This window comes from Strigops habroptila, chromosome 5 (genome assembly GCF_004027225.2).
Source record: "Strigops habroptila isolate Jane chromosome 5, bStrHab1.2.pri, whole genome shotgun sequence".
NCBI lineage: Eukaryota > Metazoa > Chordata > Aves > Psittaciformes > Psittacidae > Strigops > Strigops habroptila.
Window position 1 is genome coordinate 65,590,884 of NC_044281.2, and position 23,312 is coordinate 65,614,195.

The window sequence follows — 23,312 nt, forward strand, 5'->3', positions numbered from 1 at the left end:
CATGTAAATAAACATCATTCTCCAGTCTTCTGGAAGCATCATTTAATGATCTCAATACATTTAGCAAATTTCAATTTTCTGAGTACCTAAAACTTACTAAAAAGTATTTCTCCCTGCTAAAGCATAGTTGTCTTTCCTAATGCTCGTCTCTATTCTTGGCTTAGTGGAACATAAATAGGAAAAGTCTTCTGCAATTACATGTTGTGCTTCAGCTTGAATACTCAATTCAGGAATACTTTTTACACACTAGATTAGTATATCTACTTCAGTGCAAAGACATCCTTCAGGAAAACATACTTGTTCTGCATGGGACATTTTAGATATATACTTGAAGCAGTATTATTAACATAGGAGGACTTTGAGCAGGTTTATATTCATCCTGAACTGAAACCGTAGACCTCATCAGGGACACATACTACAGCTCTATTAAGTAACACTAACTGGTTTGCTACAGAAACTTGATGGTCTTTCAGTGTCTCTGTAGCAACTAGGCAATTGATCCACACAAAAGCTTTGCTTTAAGGCGTCATTGCTTTAGAAATGTATTTGCTTTTAGTTTTTCCTTTCCCTTTAAAATGTGTTTTCTGAGGGAAAATGTTTTTAATCTTTGGTACTTGATGAAATAGACATTATCTATTTTGCCTGCATTTGATTTATTTTCTCCCCATCTGTATGTCTGTGCCATTTTCCTTTTGTGGGCCCTGGCATTTGTCCACAGCAAAACATTGCAAGAACTAAGTCAGCAAAGATTAGCTATACAGAAAAACCCAAACCAGAACAAAATTTTCTGCTGTTTTATCTGCTTATGTGAGCTTACTATGGAGTGGACTAGTGTTGTGGAGAAAGGGACAAACTGGAATGTAAGTACAGGAACAGAATGGCCATTTTCACTGGCAGCATGTTACTGTGTCACCTCTCTTGTAATGGCACATCTTGCTCTGAAAAACCCTCAGGAAAGAGGGCAATTAAGATACGGGCTTTGGTCTGAGGGCCAAAGTGTACTATGGACTGCAGCTAGCCATCTCCAGCTACTGGGCCAGGTCTCCAGTAGTACAGACGGGCTCTGCTGTTTATCATGTTTATCATCACATGTAAGGTGTATTCTAAACTGCATAGTGGCAATTTAACAGAATAAAAATTTTGTTGTGTCAGGGAGAAGCTGTAAAAAGGCTTTTTAGTACGAGTCAAATATTGTGTAAAGGAAGGTGTGCTGTGAGAGATGAGAATTATTTCTTTTACGCAAAGAGGAGGAGGAGAATACCATGCACCATGCCAAATCTCTGAAAAGCAAAGAACATCTGCTCAAAAACATGAGAGAGAAATAATCTTACAGTTAAAAGTTCTCTCTTCTGATTTACAGCAATTCAAAGAAAAGGTGTTGGGATAAAGTTAACTAGAGTTGGAACAGAGAAAGAGTATCTATTTCACAGTTTTTATAGGAGAAAGAGCAATATGGGAGGTTGTTTAGAATCTTTCCCATACTAGGGGATTATTCTAGAAAAATTGGTGACAGTTCTTTTAACTCCTTTTCAACTGGTTTTAATACTTTTTCTGAATGTGTTATGTTAGCAGTGTTACTTTAAAACAACATACAGTGCATTAATATTTTTTACTAAAAGCATTACATATGCAATTATATTCTTAGTCTAAAACATGTAACTATGGGCTGTTGTAGTGCTGCATAATGGCACGTCTTTTAATGCCAGCATTAGCAGGGAGTTTTGTGCAGCTAACTCTATTATTTGTCGTTGATCACTCCTGCTCTAGAAAAATTGTTCCCATTTTTATCCTAAGTTCATTCACAATGCTGCAGCCATTTAATTGCTTGTTAAAGGTGATATATGGTAGGAGAGTCTCAGTAAGGATAGATGGGTATATACACAAGTGTATATATCAAGAATGTGAATGTGAGAAGGCAACACTAAACAGATTTGAAGCAGTGGAGACTTTTTTAAGTAGTGTAATATATTACAGTTAAAAGGTGACTTAACAATACCTCTTTTCTTGACACAGGACACTGCTATGAGCAAACTGTGGTTCAAGCAAGATGACAAATTTTTTTTGCCAAAAGCTTGTCTCAACTTTGAATTTTTCAGGTATGCAGTGTTAAGTATATCACACAAAGTGCTCTCCAGAAATTTCTTGTTTGTTGGAATCTGCGTTTCTGCGTGTATTGAGGCTTTTCTACTTTCTTGCATGTATGAAGTCTTTAAAACCTTTGTCCTGGGAATATGCAGGAAGGCTCATGTAAGTTATGCAGTAATTGAGTGGCAAGCTGTTTAAAGTGCTTCATCTACGTTAACAGGAAACATTCATCTAAAAATACTTTGAAAACAGGTTTTCTTCTATGTTTTATTTGCTATACCTGAGAGATGCCCGCCAATAGGACCTGCTATATATTGCAATATACCTCTTTAAAAGTGGGTATTATTTGAAATCAGTAATTAAATTGCAACCATTTTAAGACAGCGTTTTCTTTATAAAATGCTATTCTGATAATAGTTTTAGGTTTAAGTTCTGTTTTCATTTGCATAATGCAAGCCAGTATGAAATTCTAAGTGCTTAAAATTGTGGGATTTTATTGAACTGACACCAAAAACTGATTATTTTTATTTTAGAATAACATTATCTGTGTTATCAATGAATGTGTGTTTCTCACCTCAAGATGCATGATAAAGTGTTGTAATGTTAATTCTGGTCTTATATTATTTTTGTCACAGGAAAATTATCTTTTTAAGTGAGCATGACAGTGATGTACCTTCATAGTGTTCCTCTCAAGTAATAATTTCTAACTTTTGAACTTAAAAAAACCATAAATATTGCTGTCTTCAGAGTGCAGCTATTCCTGTGCTGGACTTCTGAAAGTTAAAATCATTTCAGGAACTCTCCTTTAGTCTAATTAAATGATTCAGAGATGTTGCTGGAAAGGCTATTATGTGGGCTCTGACAGATGGTCATAGGTGCACTGCTGAGTCCTTGTTTTGAGTGACCACTAGAAACTTTTCTTGGCAGAATTTTAGATAGAGGGCTTTTTCAGGGAGTGTCGGATCTTGGTATTGGTGTTGGTACTGCTTGGGGAAAATAGGTTGCTTGGGCATTTCCTCCTTCTGCTTTTTAAAACCAAATGGCAAACATTGCAACTGTTGCAACTTCGACATGTCAGGAAATGGAAGATCAAAATGGTAACTGCCTATCTCTTATTCAGAGAACAACAACAACAATATTTGTTCATATCTGGTGGCTTCCCCATGTGCTATGTTTGGCCAAAATCCAAAATAGGATTTTGATGGATGCTGAGTTTGTTGTATGCTTACGTGTTTTTATTTTTTTTTAAAACAATTCCAGATTAACTCTGTGTGATACAATCTCTATACCAGTTTGTGAACGATTAAAAGAGAATAATTATTTTATATAGAGCACACAAAGGTCTAAGTATGTGCACATACGCACGATATCATGGAATGGTTTGGGTTGGAAGGGACCTTTAAACATCATGTAGTCCAACACTTCTGCAATGAGCAGGGACATCTTGAACTAGATATGTGATGATAATCTTTCCCAGTTAAATTTGTACTTTCATCTTGGTAAGCCCTTTCAAAAAGCCAGGAGTACTTGAGCTTTGCCAACTAATGTAATGGAATGATTTGCCTCTTTCCTCCTAGGAATGGTTACAGGTGGAAAGCTGGCTTTTTTTCTTGGGATTGGGGGTGAATGTTCTTTCTTATTCTTTAAAAAGAAGATGGTTAATTGTATATGAGCAGATGCGAGATGTTGACAATATTGGGTACATCATCTCCAAAAGAAGTTGTAAGCAGGTTTGTCTAGTTTTGATATCGAAGAAATATTCTTAGTGAATCTCTCTTTCAGAACTGGTTCATTCTGATGCTTATTGGAGGAAATAGTGAAATGTACAGTGTTTATTTGAGAGACTTGATGAAATTACCCATAGCTCTTGTAGCCAAGTGAATGGGTGAATAAAGGCCTCTTAGGAACATGAGTTTTCATAAAAAGTTTCAGCCTCAATTCTAGATCAGAATATGACGACTATGCTGCTTTGTAGTAGATTACAAGAATTTGTTCACATTACAGACCTCTTTCAAAGATAGAAAAAACCAGGAGGATTTCTTCTGCCTGTAGCCCTGATCATCACGAATCATTGGAAGAATTCCTGACCCAGATGTTATAGCAGCAACTGCTGTGTAGATGAATTAAGAGGAAGTCGATAAGGGTGGTTTCTCCCTCAAACATATAAATCCAGTATCAGGAACAATCTGAGTCGATGAACCTTCTGGAGTCCCCTTGTTCCAAACCTGAAAATCCTTACATGGCACATGCCTTGCGTTAAAGAAACCCCACAGTAAAAACCTCTGACATGGGACTTATCATCCAGTCTAAAGGATGATGATAAGATTTTGCTTTTGTATGAATTACGACTTAAGAACTCAACACATATCCTTTTTTAAAAGGAACCAAAATAACAATGTGATGTGGTGGTGTTTTGAAAACCTTCTAAAGGTGGTTATAAATGCTGCACTTCAAGTTCTCCAAGGTTTAGCAAGATGGATGTTAAGAACACAATGCTAATTATTTTTAACTGGATACTTGCTACCTTCCAGTTTAAGGAATATTTCAAGCAACCTGAGTTACGAGTTGTTATTAAGATAACCCAGGATCAAGACTCCAGTGTTGATTCCAGCTATGTCACTTCCAGCTGTGTTTGAAAGGGGAAAAAGCTAGACTTCTAAGATTTTTTTCAAATACATCATCAGTGATTGAATTGTTTTGCTTCTTCAAGTCTAATCAAAAAAAGGAAAACTAGAAATAAGCATTTATTTACAAAGTTGTTGGTAACAGAAGGCAACTCCCAGAGCAGTGTTATCATAATTGTTTTCTGTTATTTTTTACTTGAGGATTAATGATTTGGTAGTCTTCATTATTTTCAAAACTCCCTGTTGGCATTTGCCAGCTAAATGAGTATACAGAACTTGTAACCAATACGAACACAGTAATCACTCAAACCGATTAAGTCTTTATTCTAGTATCAAAGTGGAAAAGAATATAATGAGTTTGGAGGAAAGTTTATGATAACGTAGGATTGACCTACATATTGCTTTGAATTCAGTCTTAATTACAAAATTCAGTATTAATTGGATTTGCATCATTGGGCATATTGAAATTGCTCAGTTTTGGGCAATTCTCATTGTAGAGAGAAATGCAAATAGAACAATCCAAGCCCAGAATAATTAACCCAGTGATAATAAAAAAGCATATACTTGGCTAAGATTTCAGACGATAGCAGGCTCTACTTGTCTAATAGATTTTAATTTTTTTTAATCTCTTCCCATGCTTCCTTTCCTTAATCTAGAAGGAAGGAGAAGTCAAGGCCTAGGAACCTTCTTAAAAATACCTTTGCAATGTATTTTAATGTTACCGGTGTGTTTGTTGTGGCAATGTGATCTTTGTTCTACTACATTAATGTTGGTAAACACTATGAAATATCATCCTGTATAGATGTAAACATACATATTAGCATGTCTCTGAATATGACCATTGCTGCTGCTTAGGGAAAATAAATACAAACCGTGTGGGTTTGAATTTTAAGCCGTATCCTGACAGGAAATTGTTTTAGATGCTGCTGATTATTTCTGTGAAATTGATATTGACTTTATATGTGCTTCAGAATCTTCAGAAATAAATTCTCAGTCATAGTACAAATAACTTGCCTTGACTTTGCAGATACTTAACAATTAGTGCAGGTGAAACATGGTTTGAGTCTGAATTGCATTTCTCTTTTCGAGAAATTTGTGACATTACTGTATGTGATCAGATGCTTCTCATGCAACCTTAGAGCTTGTGTAGTTGTTTCCATTAAAAAGATAACACAAAAATTACGGTGGTATGGTAATGGATATGCCAGATGTCTTTCCTGTGCTTAACTTAGCATCTACTGCATATTTTTCTTACTACAAATTGCTAATCTTTTAATTTTTATAATAGAAACTACATTGTTTTCTGATTGAATCAGTAAAAAAAAGTATTGATTAAATTAATGGTCAGCATGTGGGCTTTCATTTCAGTCTATTAAATTATATTGGTTATTCAGGTTGTATTTAGTTTATGTTACTCCTGGTGAATTCTGACTATTCAGCAAAGTAAATATAATGTGTCTTGATTTAGAAGCACAAATGAGAGAGTACCTCTGGAATCTTCAATATATTTAGGCCTCGCTCAAACCATAAGCAAGCTAAATAATTATTTTCAGGTATGTTCATATTTGGCTTCGAAATAGGAATCCTTCATAATGGGATCCATCAGCATACTCACAGAGAATATTGCTTCCTTCAGATCAAACTTAAAAGGCCAAAAGAAACTGAAAAATAATTTTAAACTGCATATTTTACTTTCAACATTTTCTTCCAGCCCATTTGCTTACGTGGATCCCTTGCATTGTAACATGGCCTATTTGTACCTTGAACTACTCAAAGACTCCCTCAACGAGTATGCATATGCAGCAGAACTAGCTGGCTTGAACTATGATCTCCAAAATACCATCTATGGGATGTATGTAAGTACCCAAATCAAGGAAGAGCTTAGAGCCTTAAAACTACTTCCACTCATCAATATTTTTATATTGGTTTGATGGAAGGACTTTCACTTAAAAGATGGGTCTAAGGCTGTTACTCATTTTGATCTTGATTATTAACCATCCTTTCTTTAATTTGAATTTTAAGTTGAATTTTGTTCAAAGTCTTCAACAATCTTTCCATTCATATTAAACAAATTTTCTTTATATCATTCATGAAATCAATTAGTTGTAAGATTTGTTCCTCCATTAAAAAAAAAAAAAAAGGGGGGGCAAAAAAAAAAGGCAACCTTAATCCAAGCTTACGTATTTATTTCAGTTTGTCAGATATCTACTAAAAAGTTTCTGACTGATGGGGTAGAAGATCCCCTTTTTATGCTATTAAATAAATGGTATGCTTCAACTTTCTGTTCAAGAACTACCGATCATGAGGCTGCATATACATACTCTTCAGTCATATTTCTTCATCCATTACTTTGTCACTGCTTGAGGTATCAAAGCATTTCTTTTGTTTTTCTTTTTGTTAGTCGCTACATTTATGCTGATCCTCTCCATTGCAACATGACATACCTGTTTATCAGGTTATTGAAGGATGATTTAAAAGAGTATACATATGCAGCACGCCTCTCAGGTTTGATCTATGGCATTGCATCAGGAATGAATGCAATACTTGTAAGTAAGAAAAAAACGCAGGAGGAAATGAAGCAGCTTGGGAGTTGTTGAGCTTGGAGAAAACATTTGACTTCTGCATTTTCAAATGAGATGGTTAATGGTTTTTTTTCCCTTGCATATGTCTCATGAATTAAAGGCAAAGCAAAACTGTATTTTAATCAGTACTGAGTGACCTGTTTAAGATTGCAGTGTCTTGTGAACATTGTGTGCAGTGCAATTGTTGCATTCTAGTTCACATTTTTACTTACTTGCATGGTAATCTTGAGAGTATTGTTGCTGGTTCCTCTATGTAATTAACCTTTCTGTTGAATGAATCTCAACTTTACAGATTTTGTTATAATTTTCTAATTCTGGTGTAGTGAGCTGTGGAAATGGATTGTGCATGTGTTCATTAGAATGCAATGCTGGATATTTATGGCTTTTCTTTTAGTGTTTGTTTTTGGTATATGTTTTATAATTTCTTTTAAAGAGCTGGAAATACTTACTTGATAGCAATTTATCATAGATATTTCTTACTCAGCTTCTCCTATGAGATTTATGATAGATTTTAATAGTCTCTCTTGAAGTTCTGTTAAAAGCTTATATTAACCATCGTTTTGTAGCAAAATGTGTTTTGAAATTTCTTGTAGAACTGTTATTTTCCAAAGCATCTTAGTAAGAGAACATAATGCACAGTGTCTTTACATTTCCTATATGAGAGTGAGTGCTGCAATTTCTATTTCTTTTTCTTTTTCTTTTTTTTTTCATCCAATGCAAATCTCATTTCCTGGTAGCATTCATTTAACTTCCTGCAAACATAGTTATCTCTTCTGAGTTTCAAAGCTTGCTGGTGTTTCCATGGTCAGAGTTAATTCCTTAAGAAAAAAAAAAAAGTGTGGGGGAACGTGTGTGTAATTTTCTTCCTTTTTAGTCACAGTTTAGAGTTATTTCAAATATAAGCAGGTTTTTGTAGGGTCTTTATATTCTTCTACAGTAAAGATTCTATTTTCGCGCATTAAAATCAGTTTACTCCATTTTGATGTCTGAGAACTCAATATTCTTTTCTATATTGTGAGAAGTATTATAGTTAATAGGTGTAACTATACAGTGTTGATACTTAGAGCAAGGACAGATGCTACGCTGAAAACAATCACCCATGGTGATTCTTGAACAGTTTGGGTGCTTATGCTGGTTTAGGATATCAGCCTTTGTCATAAATCTGTTTATAAAAGTGGGTTTTTTGGGGTTTTTTTTTCCAAATTCGTGGTTCAGGTGTGTTTCAGCAACTATAGAAGAAAAAAAATTCTTCCCACTGAAAAGCAGGAATTCACCTGTATGTTGGTTTGTGTCCTAAAATTTAGTTTTACCCTTAATAATTAAACTGCAGAAGTCCAATTAAATTCCTTTTTCCAGAGATATTGACTTGATCATACACATTTTCTTTTGAAAGTATACATGAAATAAACTCGATCATTTAAAAAAAAAAAAAAATCAAACCAAAACAACATAGAAACTTAGAAATTACTCCATGATTCCACCAAGCTACAGAAACTTCAGTGAAAAAAGGCATAAGAAGGTGTTTCAGCCCACCACCATCCTGTTTGTAAGTTGTGCTGCTGTTGACAGTACCCCTTCTCTTGTAGTACTGCTTATTTTCACTTACATAAAATTTTTTTTTTTTTGAGCAACAAGATAAACATTAAACAAGGTAAAAAGTAAATTGGAGAGAATATTGAAGGCTGTTAATCTAAATTTCATTACCAAGATGAGAACCCTAGAGTAAAACCATTTCGGTACTCTAAACGTACGGTTTACTGACTGGATTCAATACTTGTAATCATTAAAAAATCTGTATTATAAGTACAGTTTGCTTACATCAGTGTGAAATTACATTAATTCTCTGCATTCATAACCCTTGGGCAAATATGCAATATTCTATTGTCAGTTATCTTTTGATGGGTAAAGCGATTTTATTTCAGAATGGGTTAATGTTGAATAGTGGTGAATTCAGACTAAGTGTTAAAAAGTGTATTGTTCCTTGAATTATACAAGACTTGGTAATTGTTTTATTCTTTTATCTTCCACATTTAAAGCAAATTATGCACTTTTTCCATAGCTTTCTGTAAAAGGTTATAATGACAAGCAACATATCTTGCTCAAGAAGATCATTGAGAAAATGGCTACCTTTGAGATCGATGAAAAACGATTTGAAATAATCAAGGAAGCGGTAAGCTACATGAGAAACATTTTGAAGTAATTTAAAATTGAATGCATTGACTTGAAAAGAAATCTGATTATCCATGGGAATAGAGAGTGAAATTCTGCCTCACTGGGACGCAGAATCTTCTTTATTTTATCTTTTTTGTGGCCCCGAGTTCCCTGGAGTGTTTCTATTACATTCTTTGGTTAAATATTGCTGGCCCTGGAATCTTCTCTAAGTCAGTCTTTCTAAGGATTGATCAAGGGATTGCAGCTTGCTTTGATAGTTGTAGAAATCTAAGAAGGGGGACAGGCGTGGAAGTCTTAACTTTATATCCTGTTTTATAATTTGGAAAGGCCCCAGTGGGATCTAGCAATAGAAGGGGAAAGTGGATGAAAGGGGAAAGGAAATGTTGAGAAGATTTGCAACATTTCTTCTCCCCAGATAGGAAGAGGAGCTCTGCTTCTGGGCCAAGATCCTTCTGTGCCAGAGTAACCAACTGGTTAAGTACATGCTGACTTCTGTGAGCCTCACTTCCTAAATTTAATGACTGATCTAAATATATGGAATGTACATTAGATTAGTTTTCATTTTTTAGTTTTTATTTATTAGGTTTTTTGGGGGTTTTTTTTTGGCTCCTGAAGTAAATTTATGAACAGTGATTACAATTGCTAAGCCAAACAAAATACTTAATTGTTCTGGTCCTTTCTTGAGAGCACAACAGGACAAAGGAAATGAAGAAATAGAATATTGGCACTCATAGCAATGAGTTGTTGGGGTATAAGTGAGGGCACAAGGGTTAGACTGGTGTTGGGGAACAGGCTGACTTCTGGCCCAGAAAGCTTGCAAATAGTCTGCAGTAGATGAGAGAGCGAGGGCTACGGGGAAGATTACTCCATGCTTGCTATAGTCATACTTTAATCCTCTGCTGCTGGTGACTTTTGAACAGGCAACCAGTCTAGACAGACACCAGGTCCATCTTTAGTTCATTACTGTTTAGTAGGAAATTCTGAGCTGGTGCACATCAAACATGAGGTAGATTTATTGTGACAGAACTTTATTTAGGACTCTGTGTACCTGACATACGCTAATTGTTTGGAAAGTTTTACCTGGATATGACAAACTTCAAGGTAAAAAACCCCAACTCACATGTCTGTGAATGACCCATTTGTATTATTCTCTTTTAGTTTAACTGTTGTCTTTACTGTTTGCATGAACTTTGTATTATGCATGTTTTGTAATTTTATAGACTTTTGTTACATAGACCTTTTGTGTACGTAAAATGCTGACAAAATACAAAAAAGTCAAATTGGAGAGGGAGATTGCAGTTTCCCCCCTCATGTCTACAGCTAACAGATAAGGGAGATACCAGCTTCTGTTTGGAACAGATAAAAGGTTGCACCCTCAGCAACTCATGCTTGCTGTTTCTCACTCACGTGCCCTGAAATAAGTTACTCATCTCCTGTACTGGAAGTGATTCCAGCTTGCCAAAACTATTAGTTTGTACTTTCCAGTTCCTCTGGTACAGGAAAAAAGTTTTGCTTATTTTGTAAAGGTGCAGCTGGACTAGAAAGGAGTTTCTTTGGAGAAGCTCACTGATTCTTCTCTTGTACTTGCTTTATCCAGGCAAAGAATGCATAGAATTTCCCAGGTGCTCCTGTATTTTTCTAACCAAGTCAGCACCAGGAAGCAACTGGGAGAAAAATACATTTTCTTAGCAATATTTCCCCATCCCTGGACAGTCGTCATAGAATGCGTATTTCCCGGGTAGAGCAACTTGATCTAAGTGCTTATTTAGGTCATTAATTCCAGTCATTAATTTTATTGAGAAGTTTGATTTCATGCTCATTCAACTATCTTAATGGTTACTTCTTAATCTGTAGGCTCAGAGGCCCACGTTATTACTAAGGTAATTAAACAGTTTTCTAACAGGTCTGACAAGCAAGAGAATGTTCTTAACATTTGAAGTATATTTGTTTGATGGTACATAAATCTGAGAGTACAAGGTTAATATTTTATGTTTAGAAATAGAGTTCTATAATTGGAACTTCATTATTTTGTTTTAGTACATGAGATCACTTAACAACTTCAGAGCTGAACAGCCTCACCAGCATGCGATGTATTATCTCCGACTCCTGATGACAGAAGTTGCTTGGACCAAAGATGAATTAAAAGAAGCTCTAGATGGTAATGATCTGCCCGTTTTAAACTTTTTTTTTGTTGTTGTTTTTTCTTATGGAAAATGTCTTGTTACTAAACTACTGAAGGTACCTATTTTGAACTCTGCTCATTATTCAAGTGAAGTCCCAGCAGTGCCAGACTTGAACTGGTGCTGGTGGACGTCCATTCCTTTGCATTTGTCCTTCAGTTTCTAGAAAGTGTAGTAGTAGTTCAGGCAAAAGGCCTCAAATAGGTACATTTGCAGGTAAAACTTGAGGCAAATCTTTCATGGCTTTATGGCCATGAGCCTGGGAATGGTGTATCCAGTGCTTAACCAACACTGCTAAAATCATTTGGCTCTAGCTGACATCTTGCAGACACACTGAAGTGTACCTGCATTGCACTTCCCAATGTGCATACTGTTTTGCTTTTTCCATTATCAGGGAATCTTAACTCCTGTTTCTGTAGATAATAAAGATATTTTATACATATTTTGTAGGTAATAACAATAGCAAAGAACACTGGTTCTTAACAAAGAGCAGGTGCCTTGCTATATTTGGAGAAAGAAGAAATTTCAAATTAAGAGATTTTAATTTAATTTAGTAATATCTGAAGAATTCTTCCCTACCTCTGTCTTACTGTGCTATAACAAAAAGCGGTTACTGGGACAGTTTGCAAAATATCTCGTAATATCGTCTTAGAATACACTGAGACATTATTTTCAAGAACACCTGGCTTTTGTATTTATTTGAGGGGGTGGATTCAGAATACATTTCAATAGTTATCATACTGACACATGCCATTTTGTATGAACTGTTTGAAGTTGTAATGTTGAAAACTACTTCATTAAGACAGACTTTATAGATGCCCTGAGCCAGCTGCATAAGGGTGTGTGTTTTTTCTACAGGATTGCTCCAGGATAGAATTATAAATGCTTAGTTGTGTAGCTTCTTAAATTATTGCAGGTATCTCTGAGATTAGCAGTGGTGCCAATGCTGCCTGTGAAGTCAATAACAAAATTAACGCTGATTTTCATGGCAGTGGGTTCAGCTTTATGCAGGTCATTGCTTTTTGAATGACTACGGATTTTCTGTTCCATGTGTAAGTTGTCTTTATAAGGTTAAGACTACTGTATTCAATATAAGAATGGCTGAAAATGGAATGCTCTCAAGGAAGGCTGTCTACTTAGCACTGCTGGGAATCTGCTTGAAATTCAGGGAGTTTATGCATGATTTTTATTTTTTTGTTTTCCTCTCTCACACTCAATGTGACCATAATCCTTTGCACTATTAAAAAGCAATTCTAGAAGTAAAAATTAAGATTAGGATTATACAACAATAAAAAGTTGATTTGGAATCAGAGAAAAATGTGAAATTAACTTTTTTACTGGTGGTCAGTTACCCCTCGTAAGAGAGGGAAAGACTGATAAATATGGTATAGGTTTTTCTAATACAGATAACAAATCTGTTAGATATGTATGCGTCCCCCGCTGAATAACTGAGTGACCTCAACATCTTGATTGTATTTGTCTTTTCAAAACTTCTGTGAAATACATGAGTATTGTTAGTTTTTATTTTAGTTGAGAAAGTGACAAAATGAGAAATTAATAGATTTGGTGATATAGTGTGGGTATTCTTGTAGTGTCAGGGAATTAAGAATGGAGATGTTCACTTTGGGATGAACACCCCATCCATTCAGCCATTTTTTCTCTCTTCTGTCGATTCTTATGATTCTATGATTCTATGATTCTATATATTAAACTATACTTTGCATTATATATGAAAACTCATTTACAAAGACAAGCTAGCATAGAATGTGTGTGTATGTGTACTCTGGGATATATTGCAAAAATATTTTTCTTGTGTATTGTTTGTTACAAAGATACTATCAAAACACCATATTTGAGTTGAGGTTCTTTTTTCAGTCTAGATGGTAAATGCACAGTGTGTTTCTTGAGCATTATAAACTACATGCTGCTTGTTTAGTTAATAACTACGGCTTTATCTTGGAACACCACCTGAATGATTGCAGCTATTTTCTCTGGAGAATGAATGTTTGTTCAGCATGATTGGAAAGGAGGCTTTTTTCTTCTTTTCTTTTTGGAATCTGGGTCAGACTGTATGTGAATTCTAAGCGAAATAAACTATATGATGAGTGCTGCTATTTAGACCTGGGAACTTTCCAGTGTTGCATTTTTAAGGAGAGATTCACTTTTTTATGATGATGAGTTTCTCCTCCTGTGCATTGCACAGTATCTAATGATGAATTAGGTGGTACTTCATGTAAAAAATACATGTAATTGATTTAACTGTATAAATATCTATTCTAGATGTCACTCTTCCCCGCCTCAAGGCCTTTATAGCTCAACTGTTGTCACGGTTACACATTGAAGCACTTCTCCATGGCAATATAACAAAACAGGTTGGTGTGATACCTTCTTTAATAAAACAATTTTCATTTAAAAGCAGCATAAAAAATGGAAGACTAGGTTAATCTTCTCAGATCTTAAAGCAGTTTTGCCAAAGGTGATTTCATAATTTGACTTTGTACATTTTTATCTTTATGGGAGTATCACAGTGTCATTTTTTCCACTTCGGATTTATTAGGCTAAGTGCTGCCCTTGTATTGCTCTTGGAAATTTAATAAAAAACAATTTATGATCTAAATATTTTAAAGTCTATGTTGCATATCATTACTGTGATGTGATCAAGCTGCTTAAGGAATGATATGCTGCAGATCCTGCTTTTGCATTTAAAAGTTTCAGGCTAACTAGCAAAGATTTAAGAATTCAAGATCCTTCCAAATGAAGCACTTTGCAGAAAGCTAAAAAGGAATGGTGGGCCATAAAACATAAATGTCAGCTCTCAGTTGTGTCTTTTTGGGAATAAAAGTCAGAAAGTATTTGTTATATCTTCCATTAAAATAGTAACAGTTTGTATTTGCATAGGAAATATAACCAAATATTTGAATATAAGAGCCAATACAAAATGTAATACTTTTCTTGTACATGTTTTCATTCTGGTTTTTGTAGGGCTGGTATAGCAGTATTTCTGTGTTATACCAGCTCTGTGATACTTTGCTAGCAGATGTTCTAAACACTGCTTATTGTATAGAGAAGAAAGTTAACTAGTAAGAAGGGAAAAAATAAAAAGATAAAGGAGCCAATAGCACTGGATGCATAGTTCTCTTGTTCATCTTTCTAATATTTTTTTAATAGACTATTTTTACATGTGGAGAAATGTAAAAAATAGTCTCACTTCTTTCCTTACGTATTTACATATTTGTACATGAAAGTCAGTTCCTTCTGAAATGTAACTGAATGATCAGATTTTTTAGATTTCTATGCTGATGCAGTCATAGCAGTGAAGTGCATTCTTTAGTTTGGCATTAAGGGTGACTATTGAAGAGTCCTACAGGCAGAGCATTGGGAAGGTTGTACTGTTTCACCCATAGCTGTATAATGTTTAGAGATGATCTGCAAACCTCCCTGAATAGATGTGGGTAAGAAAGCTTCTGTCATCATCACTGACAAATCTCAGAAATTTTAACCTGGATCTAAGAATTTTTTCCAACTAAAATTAAGTCAAAATTTACATAATCTTATGACGCGTTTCAATACTGAAAAAAATTTTTGGTGAATGCGTAATTTTTGAAAAATTAGACCTATCTAGCTCCTTAAAATTCCCATTTCTTCTTGAATTAATTTCATTTTGATATTTGTTTTTTACTGTTCCTTTTATTTATTTGCTGCAAGTGGATGAATAGTAAACTTCATCCTATTCAGAACATCTGTCTGAACAGTCTTGTAAATATTTTGTTTTAATATAGTGACTTGATTGGAAGGATATGTAGTATTTTTCTCTATCCCTTCAAACTGGCTTTTGTTAGACCTCAATCTTTTTGTCTTTGATATTGGGTGGGAGTGTTGGAAGGGCTGTGTGTTTATTAAGTTTTCAGCGCTTTCCATGTTTTTGATAAAATCAGTTGTGAGTTTGTGGCAGCTCAGACTAAGAGATTTTGGCTTTCAGCCAAAACTGCTTTGTAGCAAGTTACTGTAATTTCCAGTATTCAGGCTACAAGAATACATAACCCTTAACAGGTAAAGCTTTTAAACATAAATCCTTGAATGAAACTAATGATTTTAATTTTTTTTCCCACTATTCATGATTTTTAAATTATTATTATTTTAATCCATCAAATAAAAGAAAGTATCTGGGCAACGAGTCCTAATATTACCAGCACGTCAATGGAATGCATGTTTGAACTTAACTGTTAATTTATTTTCTTAAAATTCCACCTGCTGAGATGTCTTTTGCTTTGCAAACGTGTATTGTAGGTATCTCGTTTTCAAACTTTGAAAGATAAGTTCATCACAGTGGTAAAGAGAAAGAAAAAAGCCCACTGAACTCTTAACTTCAGAAGCATTGGGGAGGAGCAGTAGCAGTCGAATGTGTAGACAAGATAAATGTAGAAAACACCCACAAAACCCTTGCTCCTGAAGCCGTCACTTCCTCCTGTCTACTTAACTTCTGCTGTATTTTTATTAAATTACAATATCCCTACTTTCTATTCCTGATTTTTCTTTTCTCGCACGTCACCATCAATAATCAAAAAGTCTTATATTGCTGTTAGGTACAGAATAACCAATTATTGTTAAAAATCCTCTTATGTTTTCTCCTCCAGGCTGCACTAGGAATTATGCAGATGGTTGAGGACACACTGATTGAGCATGCTCATACAAAGCCCCTCCTTCCCAGTCAATTAGTGAGATACAGAGAAGTGCAACTTCCTGACAGTAAGCTAAATTATTTATTTCAGTTTTTTAACATACATTACATTGAGATTCTCTGTTTGCTAATGGCATTTTAAAATTACTTTGTTGCTAGGAGCTTGTTTCAAAATCGGACTTCAATTTATTTTAAACTTCAAATTGTTTTAAACTTTAAATTTAAAAATATAATTAGGGTGTGGTTTTGTTAATAAAATTATACAGTAATATATCATCTTTCTGGTATACTTGAAAATAAATTTTATTTCATTTTTAATCTGTGAATGTAAATTGAACCTCTTGGGGATTGGAAGTAGATGATCTTTATGGTCCCTTCCAACCCAAACCATTTTATGATCCAATCCAAATTCACTCAATATAACTTGTTGAAATAAGAGCCCTGTCCCACTCTTTACGACACATAGTATACACATATGAATAAGCACTACTCTTGAGCACTCTTGAGTATTAATTGATCATTCAGTGACAGATTGTCCTAAATGACTCTTGCTTTTTGAGAAAACTAAAAGCTGTTACACACCTAACTTCTTTTTCCTTACTACAAATTCTTTTGGTCTCATAGTTTTTGTATATGATTTTATTTCTATTATGCAAAAAAAGAAATTCTTATGTGTAAGAAAGGAGATTCAAGGAATTGCTGAGTTATACAGGAGTGACAACAGATGTAACTATACAACCAAAGCCAATCACGCATACCCGATAATCAGCCTGTGGAAACTACCATATACCAAAGAAGCAATTGGTATTAAATGCTGGATTATTTTTAATGTTCATAAATGTTTCTGACAAATTGTCTTTAGAAACTATTTACACAGTAGAGGCAATGCAGAATTCCATTCCAGTTCCAAAAATAATTGTTTGAGGAGAAGCAGCCAGTTTCAATTTACTTGCTGATATGCTCAAGCTATGACATTTCGATGTGTTAAAATAATCTTTTCTTTACTTGTTTTGTGAAAAGTATGCTGTTAGTGGAAATCCTGCTTTAACAGCCCTAAACCATTTATTATAATTCCATTCCACAAGTGATAGACCATTATCATTTTAATTGTGGACAATAAGAATGTACATTTTTATGAACTTGCATGTTTTGTCTTTTAGGAGGTTGGTTTGTATATCAACAGAGAAATGAAGTTCATAATAATTGTGGCATTGAAATATATTACCAGACAGACATGCAAAGCACTTCTGAGAATATGTTTCTGGAACTCTTTTGTCAAATTATCTCAGAACCGTGCTTCAATACTCTGCGCACCAAGGAACAATTAGGTAAGTCTCCCCATAGTGATTATGTGTCTTTATACACACATGCATGCATACACACGCACTTACATGAGACATGATGAGGTGTTCTTTTGCTGCTTAGTGAGTGCCATTTAAAGGGCACTTGGTAAATGTAAATCATTTTAACTGCTGATGACTCAAAGGAATGTTACTGTACACAGACTAAGAGAAGAAGCGAGCATAATTTTTAAGAGAAGTCTGAAATATCTGAAACCAACTCTGGCTTAAAATATAGTTTGATCACTGTATGGAAAATTTCATATCTAGAATTTTTACCAAAAGGAGATGAGATCAGTTTCCTAAATTTTAGATCATCTTAAAGAATCAGCAGTAGTATGGTCTTTTCTGCTTGTGATCCTCCTTCCAGGTGCACTTGATTGAATCGTAAGCCCTATCTCAGGAATACTGCCATGTTGGTGAAGACCTGAATACATTTCAGGCTTTTTAAGAATACAGCTGTTCAATGATAAGTACCAGTATTTGTTACCTGAACCAGTAAGACTGAAAACTAGTAAGGTTATTCCAAACAGGGTAAAAAGGATAGACAGAGACTTCGCATAACTGAAGTACTGAGGAGGAGTAGTACAGTTTTTCCCAAAGGTGAGAGGCAGGCAAATGTCTCGGTGTGATGACTATGAACTACCAGGGATATCACGCAAGATTAGGCTTTTTGCGAGCAACTAGCAGAATCAGCCATACCATGTTCATCATAGGGCTTTTAACTAGATAACTGTTGAAAATATGGCAGGACCCAGGTTATTCAGCATGTTTTTGGAATGTGGTCATGGCAGGTTTTGTATAGATTAGAGGCAGCAGTTAAAAAGGAGAGGGGGAACCAGTGAGGAAGAACTATGTGAGCATGTCCAGCACTGCATAGCTGCCAAATGGTAGAGTTCACAAGACTTGGGAAGTAAGACAATAGAAATACCAGCAAAATTCAGTAAACTTGATGGAATCGTTCATGAGATTCTTGGAAAGGTAAGGGGGAAGAGAAGCTCAGGAGTTAGCAGTTAGCTAAACAGTAGAAGTAGTACCGAGAACTCATTCAATAAGTGGTTTACCAGTACGAGAAAGAGAAAAAGTAGTTAGGGGTGGAAAAAAGAAGGCAAAGTGTTTTAGGATGGCTTTGTTTAGTTTCACTTAAAATGTCAACTGCGACCAGCTGATTTCCAAAATAAATACCTGTGATCAAAGTCCAACCCTTACCTTTGAACTGGAAAATAACAGCTTAAAGGTTGTTCATGCAAATTAAAAGCTTTTAAAAAGTTCAGGCATGATGAACTGTACATTACATTAAAAAAAATCAATTTTTTTTTTAAATTTATGAAATCTTGGTATTAGAAGTCTTGTAACTAAGAATTTGTGGATGATAGGTGATGTACTGGAAAAATAAACGCGGGTAAATGTGTCATTTCCTTAAAAAAGGAAAAAGAGGAGCAGAGAAACTACAGATCAGTCAGCTTAATTCTAATCCTGTAAAACACAGAATAAGTTATCAAACCAGTTCTGAATTCGCAGAAGGTAACTCAGAAACTATTACTGGACAAACTCAGGTCAAACTAAACCTAACTTTTTTATACAAATAGTTTGCTGTGTGGGTGGAAGTGGTGATGTCATATGTCTCTTCTTGCTAGTAGAAAAGGTTCATAATATTCTCAAAGAAGCTAAAGAGCATCTAGGTAGAAGTGCTACACAAGACTGTTTGGAAAGTCATGACTGGAAAATAAATAAGAATAGTTCGTTTGTGGTGTTCTACAGAGTTCTATTGTGATCCAGTGCTGTTTAGTATTTTCATCAAAACTCTGGATTATAGAAGAGTGAATATACTTACTAAATCTTCAGATAATATGAAGCTGGGAGAGGCTGCAAGTGTGTGGGAAGATAGAATTAGAATACAAAATTAGTTTGACATTTTGGAAACACGAATAAGATGCAATTTGGTAGGAACAGTTTGGCAGGAATAATCAATGGCACAGATACAAGCTAGGAAGCAACTGGCTAGGTAACGCTTGTGTAGAAAACAATCTACAGGTTACAGTGGGTCAGAAGTAGAACATAAATCAGCAGGGTCACGCTGCTGTGTATAACACTGGGATATATAAATAGGAACTTCCAAGATGCACACACAATAACACTCCTATATTGTTCAGGTAAGGGCTTTGAAATACTGTGTCCACTTTTGACATAAGCATCAAAGAATGATTAGAGATCTAGAAAACAACAGTGGCGTACTTTGGAAACCTGTATTATTTCATTTATAATACAGAATTAAACTTAGCATAAAATTGCATTCCTGTCAAACATGCCATGTTTGACAAACTTAATGCTGGAACAAAGCAATTTTTTTCATTTTTGACTCTTCTTGTTTTGCTAAGGTTACATTGTGTTCAGTGGTCCACGTCGGGCAAATGGCATACAAGGACTGCGATTTATTATACAATCTGAAAAGCCACCACACTATTTAGAAAGCAGAGTTGAAGCATTCTTAAAAACTATGGAGAAATGCATAGAAGATATGACAGAAGAGGCCTTCCAAAAACACATACAAGCTTTAGCAATTCGTCGTCTAGACAAACCAAAGAAGCTGTCTGCAGAATGTGCTAAATACTGGGGTGAAATCATTTCCCAGCAGTATAACTTTGACAGAGGTAAGAGAAATTACAATTCCTTTAAAACTGAATGCTGTCGTTTGGCTGCACTTGTGATTGCTCAGTGTCATATTCATTTGGGAACAACTTAAACTTTCACTTAGCCTGTGCATAATTTAATATACTTTTTGTGATCATGTCTTGTAAGTTGTATTTCTTCCTTCTGCCTTGAGAAAATACCTCATTTGTGGAGCCTGTGCTCTCACTATTGTGGGAGCTGTTAGTAATAGAGGATAAATGTGTTCCGTGATGATCCCCATATGATGGGGGTTGGTGAATGATTCATTGACCTGCCGTTCTTTCCCTTAAGGCTCAGTGCGACATAGAGTAGGTCAAAGATTGGAAGTGGTTTGAATTCAAATATTAATGTCATATAAGCTCAGATTTCTTTCTGTGATGTTCAGACGTCTATAACATATGTGCCTAATGCTTGACTGAGATGCATTCAAATGCAATTTGACATTCCTGACGGTGCACACATTCATATGAACGAGATTCCCCTTCCCATTGCACAGTTCTTTTGAGGGAGCAATGGCAGAGGCAATAGCAGGTATCTTAACTAACATGTGACCTGTCTCAGCTTAGAGTAGGCCTGAAGAAACATTTCTTATTGTTTTTTCTTCATCCATGATACTGTGAAGATACAAACTTGCAGAAGATCAAATGAGATCCAACTTCAAGTGTTATTACTGAAAATGGGCTGACAGTTATTTACATAAAACTCAGTCTGTGTCCTGTGACTTCTCTTCTGCTTTATATGCACAGTATTGGCTTTCCACAATAACAAATACAGTCTTTTTGGTCGACCGTGACTAATTGAACTGTTTCAATAATGAAGAATTTTGAGTTGTCATCTAGCTTGGTCTTGAGAGAATGAGAGCTATTGACAAGGTTTCATGCCTGAGTATATGGAGTGGCAAGGAAACTTATCCCTTCAAGTACTTCTTTTGTTTTTGATGAAACAGTTTAATTTTGCTCTGCCTTCAGTGTTTATGTTTTTACCATACTTGGATCTATACTATCTCTCTGGCATTTTTTACTGCTAGCTGTAGCCATATCTTCCACATCTAAATCCTACTCGACTCATCATTTCCCTTGACTTTTATATCTTTAATTCCCCTCTACCCACTAGTAATCCTATTTCATTAATGATTCTAATAGGACTAGAACTGTCAAAACCAGAAATCCATATTCTAGCCTTAAGAAGCGAAAGGTTTTTTTCAGGTTTTTACTTTTTTATTATTATAATACTTTTACTGTTTTACTTCACTTAAAAATTTTGTCCCAAATGTCTTGTAATTTTCCAAACTCTGTTTTCTTGTTTGGTTGGTTGGTTTCTTTTTTACTTCCTCCATGTAGAACTTCATATCTTCACATAAATTACTTACAGCCTGCCTCACAGACTTGTTAGCTGTGCATTTGTTCTCTTGCACGCATTTCTTTCTTGATCTTCCTGCTAACCCTAAGAAAAGCAAGCATGCCTATGTTCCTGCTTATGCAGAAATGATATTACCTTACAATTTAATTTATATGAAGCAATGTAGCTACTGAGACACATTGTCCCCAGATATCTTAAAAGGTAATTATTCCTTAACAGGTATGATGTAGGCACTGTTCCTTACATTTATTTATAAGTACATCCTGCCAAAGTACATCCTACCATCCTGTTTCCTAACTGTGAATAAAAGCCATCTATAATCAGTCTGCATTAGAAATGTGTAACATTGATTCGAAGATAATATACAGAAGTAGGCATATCTTTTTCAGCTACTGAATAACATACCATGCAATCAGTATTCTTCAAACATGCATTTTTTTAGTAAGTCCAATCAAATGGACTTACTGAAGTATAATTTTCTGCCAAGCTTCCAATGACACTTTTAGTGATGCAAGTATTAGCTTGAAAGTTAACAATGAAAAGCATATCATTTGCAGTCAATTATAGCATCTGAATTTGAAAGAAATGTACTTTGAATAAGTAGTGTGCTAATAATGAGCTATGATTTGCAGACTTGTTCTAATTTTTACTATTGTTGTGCAGATAACATTGAAGTGGCTTATCTAAAGACCCTGACCAAGGATGATATTATACAGTTCTACAAGGTAAGTTAGTCATGTAGTTGAAGTGTTACTTGGAAGGAGATGTAGCTAAAACTGGATGTGATTTGTGTGAACTATGAAAGCATATACTTATGCCTGTTTTAGGTAGATGATATGATTGATGCAGATACCTTAATAATAATTCTGTTTCCTGAACCTTACTTAGTTTAATGGCAACTAGCATACTGTAAAAATCGTGGGAAAGGATTGGGTTTTCTTGTGTGGGTTTTTTGGTTGGTGGGTTGTTTTTTTTCCCTTCTTACCAGCTCTCACTCTCCTCTTGTATCATTTATCCATCCTTTATGAATAAAAAAATGTGCTGCTCTATGACCAAGCTTGGCCAAAGTTGCAAATTTGTTCTTTTATTTTTTTCTTCAACTAATAAATGATTCAGCTTATTTTGTGTGCATGAATTGTGAATGAAACAGATATTTTTAAAGCTTCATTCACTGTAAATCAATGCTTTTTTCCTTCTCTCATAGTTAGGCAGAACAAAGGAACAGCATAATGATGCAATAATTATATATTGCAGCTCAGCATGAAGTTGCTAGATAGCTATCTAATATAAGCAATTGAAATAGTAAGGGGTCCCCCCCCACATAAACTTGGCCTCATTCCTTCTGGTTTGTAACAAATTTCATAGGCAATGATAATTCCCTATACTGCAAAGTGTATGTAGTGTTGTATTACTTAAGGAGCAGCTAACAGCTGTGGGAATACTTTGAAAAGTAGTGAAGATGTGTCTTAGGAACTTGGTAGTGGATGGAAAAAGTTCTGCCCATGAAGAACCATGGGTATGTGTGTATCTGTGTTCTCTTTTTCTCTCTTTGGGGGTGACTAAGGTCTTTCAAAGTGGTTTCTGGTTTGTATTTGTCCTTATCCTTTTCACTTCCTTCATCC

General features: G+C 35.0%; 1 protein-coding gene across 10 annotated transcripts in view; it reads left to right on the top strand.

The window, feature by feature from the left end:
• IDE (insulin degrading enzyme) overlaps window positions 1-23,312 on the top strand; it is a 69,591-nt gene that overhangs the window by 38,043 nt on the left and 8,236 nt on the right. For 9 of the 10 annotated variants that reach the window (XM_030485845.1, XM_030485851.1, XM_030485847.1 and 6 more), the window contains 9 exons: window positions 2,014-2,096; window positions 6,421-6,565; window positions 9,351-9,461; window positions 11,501-11,621; window positions 13,924-14,015; window positions 16,278-16,389; window positions 17,482-17,649; window positions 20,040-20,312; window positions 22,354-22,415. In XM_030485845.1, coding sequence (XP_030341705.1) covers window positions 2,014-2,096; window positions 6,421-6,565; window positions 9,351-9,461; window positions 11,501-11,621; window positions 13,924-14,015; window positions 16,278-16,389; window positions 17,482-17,649; window positions 20,040-20,312; window positions 22,354-22,415 — 1,167 coding nt within the window. Of the gene's footprint in view, window positions 1-2,013; window positions 2,097-6,420; window positions 6,566-7,110; window positions 7,256-9,350; window positions 9,462-11,500; window positions 11,622-13,923; window positions 14,016-16,277; window positions 16,390-17,481; window positions 17,650-20,039; window positions 20,313-22,353; window positions 22,416-23,312 lie in introns of all 10 variants that reach the window. The other variant, XM_030485846.1, reaches the window with a different exon arrangement.